This window comes from Littorina saxatilis, linkage group LG8 (genome assembly GCF_037325665.1).
Source record: "Littorina saxatilis isolate snail1 linkage group LG8, US_GU_Lsax_2.0, whole genome shotgun sequence".
Lineage (NCBI taxonomy): Eukaryota > Metazoa > Mollusca > Gastropoda > Littorinimorpha > Littorinidae > Littorina > Littorina saxatilis.
Window position 1 is genome coordinate 10,243,400 of NC_090252.1, and position 11,116 is coordinate 10,254,515.

General features: G+C 39.4%; 1 protein-coding gene across 1 annotated transcript in view; it reads right to left on the minus strand.

Annotated features, from left to right (window-relative positions):
- LOC138972755 (hexokinase type 2-like) overlaps positions 1-11,116 on the minus strand; it is a 289,080-nt gene that overhangs the window by 10,611 nt on the left and 267,353 nt on the right. Inside the window, exons 5-9 of the mRNA XM_070345427.1 lie at positions 8,717-8,819; positions 7,802-7,853; positions 6,420-6,579; positions 1,969-2,111; positions 727-942 (exon numbers count right to left, since the gene is read on the minus strand). Of these exons, the coding sequence (XP_070201528.1) occupies positions 727-942; positions 1,969-2,111; positions 6,420-6,579; positions 7,802-7,853; positions 8,717-8,819 (674 nt within the window). The remainder of the gene's footprint in view (positions 1-726; positions 943-1,968; positions 2,112-6,419; positions 6,580-7,801; positions 7,854-8,716; positions 8,820-11,116) is intronic.

The window sequence follows — 11,116 nt, forward strand, 5'->3', positions numbered from 1 at the left end:
AAACCTGACTGGTATGGGTCAGAGAGAGAGAGAGAGAGAGAGAGAGAGAGAGAGAGAGAGAGAGAGAGAGATAGAGAGATAGATAGAGAGAGAGAGAGATAGAGAGAGAGAATGAGAGAGAGAGAGAGAGACAGAGAGAGAGAGACAGAGAAAGACAGAGAGAGAGAGTGAGTGAGTGCGAGAGGCCATGTGTGCGCGTGCACCTATTTGTGTGTGTGTGTGTGTGTGTGTGTGTGTGTGTGTGTGTGTGTGTGTGTGTGTGTGTGTGTGTGTGTGTGTGTGTGTGTGTGTGTGCAGGGGCGGATCAGTTGCTTTGCAAGGGGGGTGTACTTTGAATTGAAAATGAATGTGATGGGCGCGAAGCGCCCGAATTTGCAAGGGGGATTCCGGGGGCATGCCCCCCCGGACAATTGTTGGGCCCAAAGAAGCATAATGGTGCCATCTGGTGCCATTTGAACTTAGAAATGGTCATAGAATCAGCTTTCCACATTTTTTTTTGTCGGGGGGGGGGGGGCACGTGCCCCCTGTGCCACCCCCCCCTCGTCAGCCCCTGGTGTGTGTGTGTGTGTGTGTGTGTGTTTGTGTGTGTGTGTGTGTGTGTGTGTGTGTGCGTGCGTATGCGCGTGCGTACGTATGCGTGCGTGCGTGATCATGCAATAAGTGAAAGTGTAAGTGTATTTCATGTGTGTTAGCTTGAACAAGTAACATGAACACCGTATGTATTACCGCTCTAGTCTGCATATTCTTCTGGAGCAATTCATTGAGATCCTGGCCTACAACCCCTTCACAGCAGAATTCTTTGGTCCACTTGGCAAGACTTGCTTTGTTGATGGTCGTGTGGTTGCAGGGGAAATGGAAGATGAGCACAACCTTCAGTGTTTTAGCAGACATGTCGGTTGCCTCACGAAACTTGTCGATGGCTGTCGCGATTTGATGAAATATCTAACACAAAGAAATGAGCCATGGTTCCTTATTGTGATAGAAGTAAAGGGTTGGTGACTTTAAAGTTAAATGCTTTATGTTATATAACGATTACCTCATATATTTTTGATTTGTTGATTTCCACCAAAATGTAAGTAAAAAACATCAACAACAATACACATTAAGAACAAAACTTACTCATACTTATGTTCCTTAGGTCAATATATAAGAGGTTACAAGCTGCGTCTCCAATGATATAATGAGAAGAAGAAAAAATATTGGTATGTTAGCTGACAATATGAAAATGAGAGCATGGGTCTTTAAACAAAATTGCGTCAGAGGAATAACAGTTTCGTACGAAGCTTGGCTTGTGAAATGTCACAAACATTACGAAACTTTTACTTGGGTGTACAATTGGCATGTTATACTTTCTGGAGTGTTGTCTTTTTGCCTTGACCTCAAGTATTCCCAAAGCTTTGAAAGCAATCGAGGTTCGGGCCTATTCAATTTGGGCTCCTCGACTACCGGACGTTTTGAACTAAAACCTCGCAAGTGCAGTGTGTAGGATAAACATAATACTACATGGCTTGCTGTGTCATACAAGATTTACACGCGTTGCGTTTTAAAATATTGGACAGCTCGCTTTTGCTGCATGTCAATGTTAGCACAAATACCTTGTGTAAATCTGGTACGACACAGCAAGCCATGCAGTATGTTTTGTCTTTCTGATGCCTAACCACGTACATTGTTGCTGGATCTGTTCGCTTGTTTAAGTACTGTGACAAAGCTGATTGAATAACTGACTACTAAGGCAGTAATATAATAGTATGTCCTGTACAATCTTATATCAACTTGACAAGATTCGATGTGACCATACTGCATCCTAATCTACCCAAAACATTCCTCTTTAATTAATGTTCTACTTGAACATATTCTTGTTGGTTACATAAATAACACACACCAACATATCCGATTACTTGTCCTATATAACACAACATGTTATTTTGGTGTAACTATTCGCCACAGTGCCATTACTGATCTAATTACCTGCTCGCATGTAGCCTCCTTAATATCAGGGACAGTGTCGAACAGGTACGTCTTAGAAGTGACATGTACATTGCTCCGTAGCTTCACTTCGGACACCTTGACACAAGTACTTCCAAAGTCCACAATTACAAAATCAACAGCACCTGCAATGACGAAAAGTGAACATGTCATGAAACTGATGGGTTCTTACCCCACATCTCAAATTGTGTGTAAAAGGAAGAGAGCACATCAAGACCATGCTTGTCCCTCAGATTACTTCGTTTGTTGTCTTTGTATTCTACTGTGACAACATGTTGTGAATCTTGACGATTCCTATTATTGTTGGATACATGAAGTCACACGACGTTTTGTCAGTGTTTAGCATCTGTAATTCAATAAAGGTGTGTTTAGATTGTAACTCATTCTGTGTAGATTAGAGGTGAGAACCGCAAACATCATGGACCAAAAGAAGAAAAAGACGGCTCTTGTTTTATGTCAGAGACATCACCAAAGTGTCAGCGAATCTAGCTTAAGTGGATTATAAAAAAAAACAAGTCTCATGAAGCGAAATTATTACATTAATTTAATCTGTCGAATGTCGAACTCACAGAACTGAAATTAAGTAACTGCAGCTTTTTCCACCAACACATTATAGCTTTGTCCTTCGCGGTCATATGCCAGGATGGAAGCGCTGAACACGTGCACGAAATTAGCGTGCATAAAGTGACATGTCAACATATCACAGTAAGCATAGCGCATTAGGAAAGCACGTGCAGAAAGTCAGTGACATGTCAGTATTGAGCAGCAACCCATAGCGGTTCACAGCAAAGCATGCTTTTATCGATTAATTCTTATCCACTTTCTAAGCGTGTTTTACATTCAAACATAACATATCTTTATTTGTTGTTTGTTGTTATCAGGACAAGATAAAGAATAAGATGAAATCTATGACATTTTGGGATCGATTACTAAAATGTTAGTTTTAATCAGAATGTTCAGATATACAATGACAATGTTCCTTAACTAGTTGATAAACTTTCAAGCAATCCCATATGCCGGGGTTCATCGAATATTGCGTGACCAACATTTCAATCGATTATAACGAAACATTAGGGTGTGACAATGCCGCCTAAACTTTCACGAAAAGCTGGAAATGACGTAATCAAAAATATTTATCAAAAGAATGATAGAACAGTCTTGAGATATCATTCTCAAGAACTCTCATATAATGTTAATGAATATCAGTCTAGTAGTTTTCTCTGAATTGCTCTGCACATACACTCACAGACACAAACAGACACACGCACACCATCACCCTCGTCTCGATTCCCTGTGTATGTTAACTCATTTAGTCAAAACTTGACTAAAATATAAAAATCTGGTAATTAGAAATCAAAGTAGGAATATAACTTATCACGTAAAGATACACACGTATTCCTTCCCCAAAGTCCTAAACTAGTACTGCTTTTTAGCGAGTTAACCAAGTGACATACTTTTAATGACAGATTGTTTGAATGCACCATTCCAGCAGCGTAGTGAGCACCTAAACAACCAAACAGGAGACTTTTTCAAGACAACAGTCGGTGTCGGACAGGGATGTCTACTTTACCCAGTCCTATTTAACCTGTTTCCAGAAAGGATCATGCAGGAAACCCTCTAAGACCACCACACCACCATAATCTATTGGTGGAAGGCCAATATGCAACCTTCAGTTCGCAGACGACATTGACCTCATGGGAGCTAGTGACGCCGAGCTCCAGCACCTCACGAACAGACTCACTGCAAGAGCAAGTGAATACGGGATGGAAGTCAGTGCAGAAAAGTCCAAATTCATGGTTAACAGCACACAAATCCCCCGTGCCACCACCAACATCACCATGAACGGAGAACCACTGGAAGAAGTGTCGAGCTTCAAGTATCTGGGAGCCACCCTGTCGAAAGGCGGCACCAGCACGGCAAAAATGCACATGCGGATCGCCACAGCCACTTAGCGATGGCCAGATTAAACAGGGTGTGAAAAAGCAACATCAATTTCCAAACAAAATTGAAGCTCTTGTAGTCGCTAGTCATTTCCATCTTACTATACGGCTGCGAGACGTGGACACTGATGGCCAATGACTAACGTTGAATCCAGGTAGGTATTTGAAACCAAGAGCCTGAGGAAACTGCTCCGAATACCCTACGCAGAGCCCAAAACCAACGACTACGTTCGAAACCTGGTCAAGATCATCGCGTGCCCCCAAGAACCCCTGCTGGCAACCTTCAAGCGACGGAAACTGATGTGGTTCGGCCAGTGTCACAAGGCATGACAGCCTCTCCAAAACAATACTGCAGGGCACTGTCGGTGGAGGACGCAGACGAGGAAGACAACGCAAGAGTTGGTCAGACAACATTAAGGATTTGACCTAGCTCAGCTTCCTACGTATATACTGGTGACAGTCCCCGACAGAAATGCACGGAGAAGGGTCTCTGCCTCCTCATTCCTCATGTCCCCCCGACGACTGTCCCAGTCAGGGGCTTGATGATGATGATGTTTGAATGCATAAACACGGCATGCATCCTTAAGTCCGTGTGAACAAATGTTATAATTATTTTGTTTGACTTAATCGTATACTTAATTGTCTGTCGAAAAACAAAATTGAAATTGTTGCCTCCCATTTCAAACAATTTTTATATGTTTATAACCTACGTAGTTGTCACGGCATAGTATATACCAATTTAAATGTTATGTATAACATGTTCGATTTGTGAATCATCTCCTTTTGGCTTTTCCAGACATTTATTGTCTTTGTCTGCACAAAAAACAAGGTATTGACAACTTATGTTTTTTTTGAAAACTTCAAACGAAGCAAATCCTAAAACAAAGAGACTGCCAACGTTCCAAAATTCAGAATAAAAAAACAAGGAAGGTAGGTTGTTGGAACGTTTGTTGTTGACAAAACAATACATTCATTCGCTCGGCTTCCTGACGAGTGAACGTAACCTGATAGAACTATCAAGATAAGTTTTGTGTGAATATTTTGTTTGTCTGTTCACTTAAAATACCGTTGGGTCGAAATATCTGTGAATGTATTGTTTTGTCAATGACAAACGTTTCAACAATTTACCTTTATTGTGTGTTTTTTTAAAATTTCAAATGAAGCAATTATAAAATGAAAGGTTGTAGTTACAGCCTATGACATTATACTCCGTTAGGAAGCAGACTTTTGTTTAGCCAATTTTGTGAAAACACGCCCGCATGATGCAAAGCAAGAGCGACATGATCCAGAGTTTCGTCAAAAAATTACCAAAGGTGATCATACTGTGTAATGTGTCCTGACAAAACAAGGAAATTGAGTCCATTGCCGGTGGACTGAGTATGTTCACCAATTGTAGCAGTATGCAAGATACTACTCTCAACTGAAATAGAAATATCAAAGCGGAAGAATATGCCACTATTTCGTCAAAATGCCTTTTTGCTCATCCACTGTAATCTTCAGAAGCATTATTTATGCATAACTATAGTTTTAAAAGAAAGTTCCTTTTGGGTTTTCCGTAATTTTTTCAGCATTACAAACAGACATACTGCCAAACCTGTCAGTTTGTATACGTACTATATTACCATATTCAAATTAAAGTCCTCTAGTAAGGGTGTCACCAGTTAGAAGCAAATTTATTCAGCACCCTTGGCAAACAAATCTTTACACACCGGCCTTTCTCGCAGAATAAATTGTGTATGGAATTAGTCCCGGATTCCCTTTGACCCAATAAGACAAAACAGACAATAACATACAATGTCAGCCTATTACCAGAAAAAACCAAATGATAACAGCTTTTAATATAGCAGGATCAACAAAATTACAATCCCTGCAATGTTTCTAAAGAAGTGAGGTTAAGAGAATTGCAATGGAAAATTATACATATATCCAACATATATTTTATTATGTAAAATGCAAGTCAGGGAGAATAACAGATGTTGTATATGTAGTACAGATGTTGATTTTGTTGAACATTTTTTTTATGAGTGTATACCGGTAAAGTTGTTTTGGACGAAGATAGAAAATTGGATAGAGGAAAAGGTTGGATTAAGGATTAAGTTTGAGATGCAGGATATAATATTTGGCTATCAAGACACAAGTTGTTGTAAAAAGATGAGAAATTTTGTAAATCACGTAATATTAATTGGTAAAATGTGTGTTAGTAAATTTAGAAAGATAACTTGTCGGGGATCAGTGTTTGTAATTTTTTAGTTTCAAATATTAAGTAGAAAATTTGATTTGTAAATATAAGGAATACTTCCATTGTAAAGAGAAAATGTCCATGTCTCGTGAGTGTAATATACCTCTATGTTGGAGTTAAAAAGAAGAAAGAAAAAAAAACAAAAAACCCCAATCCCTGCAATTAGACGTCAATGTACAGTTTGGACATTCAGCAATCTGCTCCTGTCTTAGTAAATTGTTAGTGTAATACTGAATTCACTTTAATCAACCCACCTGATCCCACTGGCATGGGGCAGAGAGCTGAATACATCTTTACATCTGCCTGAGATTTTGTGGATTCATCCAGTCCTTTTTTCATTTCTTGATCCAGTAAGTTCATCAAATCCTTCAAGTCTTCCGTGGACAGCTCAAAGCCTTTCAAACGCTCTTGTATCTAAAACCAACGAAGCAACACTTTTTGTTCGGGCTTTCCAATGATGCATACGTGCAAGCGATTGCTCGCAATAACATGTTTCATCAAAAGCAAACAAAAGCTAATCCGTTCTGCTCAATTTTAAAGGCACATTAAACCTCCCTTAAACCATCATAAATACTGTTAGGCTTTTACACACAGTACAAACACCCTTTCATGTAAACATTCACTGCTTGAGAACATCCTAGGTGCCCTCCGTAAAGAGCGAGCATTTTACTAATAATTTATTTGTGTGTGGTTTATCTTACCCCTGAGCCATCGTGACCCCGTGTGATCCAGTTTCCCTTTTTCACAATGTTGTCATCAGTTTGTATTTCGCTGTGAGCTTATCTGCAATAGCACGTTATTATGTACCTCTGACTATGCACGAAACAGACGGCTGTGGTTCACAAGAACTCTAGCAATGGCTTTTGACTGTTTAGTGGAACTGGCGATAGGCATAAACCGTCGTCTGCTTCGAGAACCACGACCTTGCGTGACCCTGCTTCCGGGCTTTTCTTTTTTCAAACTTTCAAAACTTTGAATTGTACTGATCGTGTCTTGATGAAAAAAATAATTCTTTTATGATTTAAGTATGTTTGTGTAACAAGCTGTCAATTTATTATTTATATTTTAAAAGTTAGGTCTAACCCCAGAACGCACCACGGTCCGATTGTGTAAGGAGACAATCAGCACAATTAATTCTTTGAACATTGCTCGCACTTTACGTAGGGCACCTAGGATGTTCCCGTTCGGTGAGCGTTTAAATGGAAGGGTGTTTGTACTGTGTATAAAAGCCTGACAGTAACTGTGATGGTTTACGGGAGGTTCACCGTGCCTTTAAACTACCGAATATTTATAGCCGTCCAGAATGGCGTTAGCATATAGCAAGCTTAAAAATAACACTGTGTTGTTGTTGTTGTTGTTGTTGTTGTTGTTGTTGTTGTTGTTGTTGTTGTTGTTGTTGTTGTTGTTGTAGTTGTTCCTGCTTTATTGTTGGTGCCATCGTCGACGTCGTCATATTCTTTAACGTCCCTGTACTGTCCTTATTCCTGGTTTTGTCGCATAATGTTTTATAACAAGGGATCCTTTTGTTTGTTTCTAGGTTTACAGTCTCACTTTCATTCGGTACCAAGAGGCCAAGTCTTCTGCTTAAAAAAAAAATATGTTCTACATGAAAGGTAGGATAAACAGCGAACATTACCTTTGTGTCTTTTGGAAGCAATGGAACTGCTTCACCACCCTCTTCAGGGTTCCTGTTTTACACACACACACACACGCACTCACACACACACACACACACACACACACACACACACACACATATATATATATATATATACACACACACACACACACACACACAATAACACACAAAAACACACCCACATGAACACACACACACACACACACACAAACACACACACACATACACACACACACACACACACACACACACCCACACACACACACACACACACACTCACACACACACACACATATATTGTAATACATTTCGGGCATATTTTTCAATAACAGGTGGCATTGCACATTTCTACTATTTAAGACTCTACCGCTATTGCGCAACGTGATAGGTCACTTGCATCTTGAATCCCAAGGAAAGGTTTGAACAAATACGTTCAAGAGTTACGTTTACGTTACATTTTAATTGTATAGTATGTGCGTAAACGACACAAGCACATGCCCTAAAATATACTTATGTGCGTAAAACATATGCATGGTAGTGTTTATACACTTTGCACAAACAAACACAAGAAGAAGAAGAAGAAGAAGAAGAAGAAGAAGAAGAACAACAACAACAACAACAACAGCAACAACAACAACAACGACGACGACGACAACAACAACAACAACAACAACAACAACAACAACAACAACAACAAGAACAAGAACAAGATCAAGAACAATAGCAATAGCAACAACAACAACAACAACAACAAGAAAAAGAAGAACAAGAAAACGAAGACATAATTGCGCTAACACGAAAGAAGCCAGGCCTATAGGGAGGACATTACAAATGACTGTACATCTTCATATTTAATTATTGAGACACAACTACACGTTGTATGCATCAAAACATTAATTACTTTGTACTTACTTGTCCTTGTGACGTCTCCAGTAGATGTACAGCACAGCAAATATAATCAGGACGAGTAAGATCAGAGAGAGGGCAACTGCCACCGCAGTAGTGGGGGTGTTGTCTGGTCACACAAGAGCAATATACATGTCAAGGATCGAAATGAAGTAGCATGTTCATCGAATTTTCATTTTACAGACTCATATTCAAGCACGTACCTTCATAATAAAAATGTTTTTGTTCGGGTAAGCATTTGACAATAGCCTATTGAATGCAAATATAGCCATGTGACTCTTCTAATAGTCATGTGTGCGTCGGGGTGGAAGTATTCGAAGGTTGTTATGTTGATTGCCTCACACAAACACATATTTAATTGATCGGGCCCTATTGCTACGGAACAGTAAGGATGGGGAGTATATATTCAACAACACATATACTTCGCTTTGGTTTAATCACCGTGGATGGAGTACACGCATTCCTGGTCAAGGAATGCTTTTATGTAACATGTCGAAAGAAGATGCATTTGCAACACATGAATTGTTACCGTACATGAAATACGTTCCGGTAATAATCCGGTTCTTGGAAAGGCAACTTAACTTCAACCACTCTTATAACTGCATTCTAGCAGGCAGAACACTGCCTTTTCCTCAAACATCATCCGTTGTATGCAATGTTGAAACAAAGTTGCGATTCTGAAACAATTAGTCGTTGACTTTATTCTGACATAATCCTTGTTCTCGCAGCATCAAGAAATTATCCGTAGTCACGATTCAGGAAAGTCTACAATAAAACAAATTGGGGAGCTGTCACGGCGGAATGGCAATATAAACGCTATTGTCAACAAAACCCAAACAAGTACAGTGTGACTGGCCTTAGACTCCTTGCCAGGATGACTGTTTCGCCAAATATTGGGTCGTTTTGCTGAGCTAAAAACACGATAGCTGTTAATAATTGTCCTCTCGATATGACATTCAGCACATGGCAGGAAAAAACTGTTTTAGTGTAATTTAAACCATATGTCCACCGGCAGAAAATGAGTAATACTTAGAATACTCGAATACTTACGCTTATAAGCGTATGGCGTGGTATAAATATAAATTCGGAGGAGGTATAGGCCATTTAATACATGTTTCGCTGGTTGTGTTTTATTTGGTTCAACAATCAAAAAGCACCTCACATACATACCTCTTTTTCGGCATGACAAAAAAAGAGATGAATACTAAAAACAGAGGGAAACAAATCAGGGGTAGGAGTTTGGGGGGGGGGGGGGGGGGAGTTACCGGCGGCGCTTTTTGGAGGCAAACATAGGATTTGGGGGCTGTGTCCCTAGCATGGAGCAAGGGTACAAAGCCCTCTGTATCTGAACGATTTATATTATTTCTAGATTTTCAGGACCTTGAAATGGAAATTTAAATGTACTACTTTACTGTACATGTAAACTCGTATGAGGATCTCTTACATGGATAAGAGCTGTACATATAGTATTCACATTACAAAACTATAAATTGGAAAATACAATCTTGAAAAAGCATGTGTCGTTCGATGGTTTTTGGAGAAAAAAACCTTCTATTACTAAAACAAATCCGTCTGGGATATATTTTTCTCTCTTTACATTTAGTCAAGTTTTGACTAAATGTTTTAACATAGAGGGGGAATCGAGACGAGGGTCGTGGTGTATGTGTGTGTGTGTGTGTGTGTGTGTGTGTGTGTGTGTGTGTGTGTGTGTGTGTGTCTGTGTGTGTGTGTGTGTGTGTGTGTGTGTGTGTGTGTGTGTGTGTGTGTGTGTGTGGAGCGATTCAGATTAAACTACTGGACCGATCTTTATGAAATTTGACATGAGAGTTCCTGGGAATGATATCCCGGATTGTTTTTTGATTTTTTGCGATAAATGTCTTTGATGACGTCATTTCTGGGTTTTTTTAATTGAAAGTTGAGGCGGCATTGTCACACCCTAATTTTTCAATCAAATTGATTGACATTTTGGCAAAGCATACTTCGACGAAAGCCGGACTTTGGTATTGCATTTCAGCTTGGTGGCTTACACAATAATTAATGAATTTGGTTGTTAAAAATCAGAAACTTGTAATTACACTTTTTTTTAAACGATCCAAAAACAATTTCATCTTACTCTTCGTCATTTTCTGATTCCAAAAACATATACATATGTTATATTTGGATTACAAACAAGCTCTGAAAATAAACATATGAAAATTATGATTAAAATTAATTATTGTCCGAAAACGATTTAGAAACAATTTCATCTTATTCCTTGTCGGTCCCTGATTCCAAAAGCATATAGATATGATATGTTTGGATCAGTACGCTAAAAAGAATAGAGATACATAAAAGCGTGCTATCCTGCTCAGCGCAACCACTACCGCGCTATTCTGGATTGTAATTTTCACTGCCTTGGCCACGAGC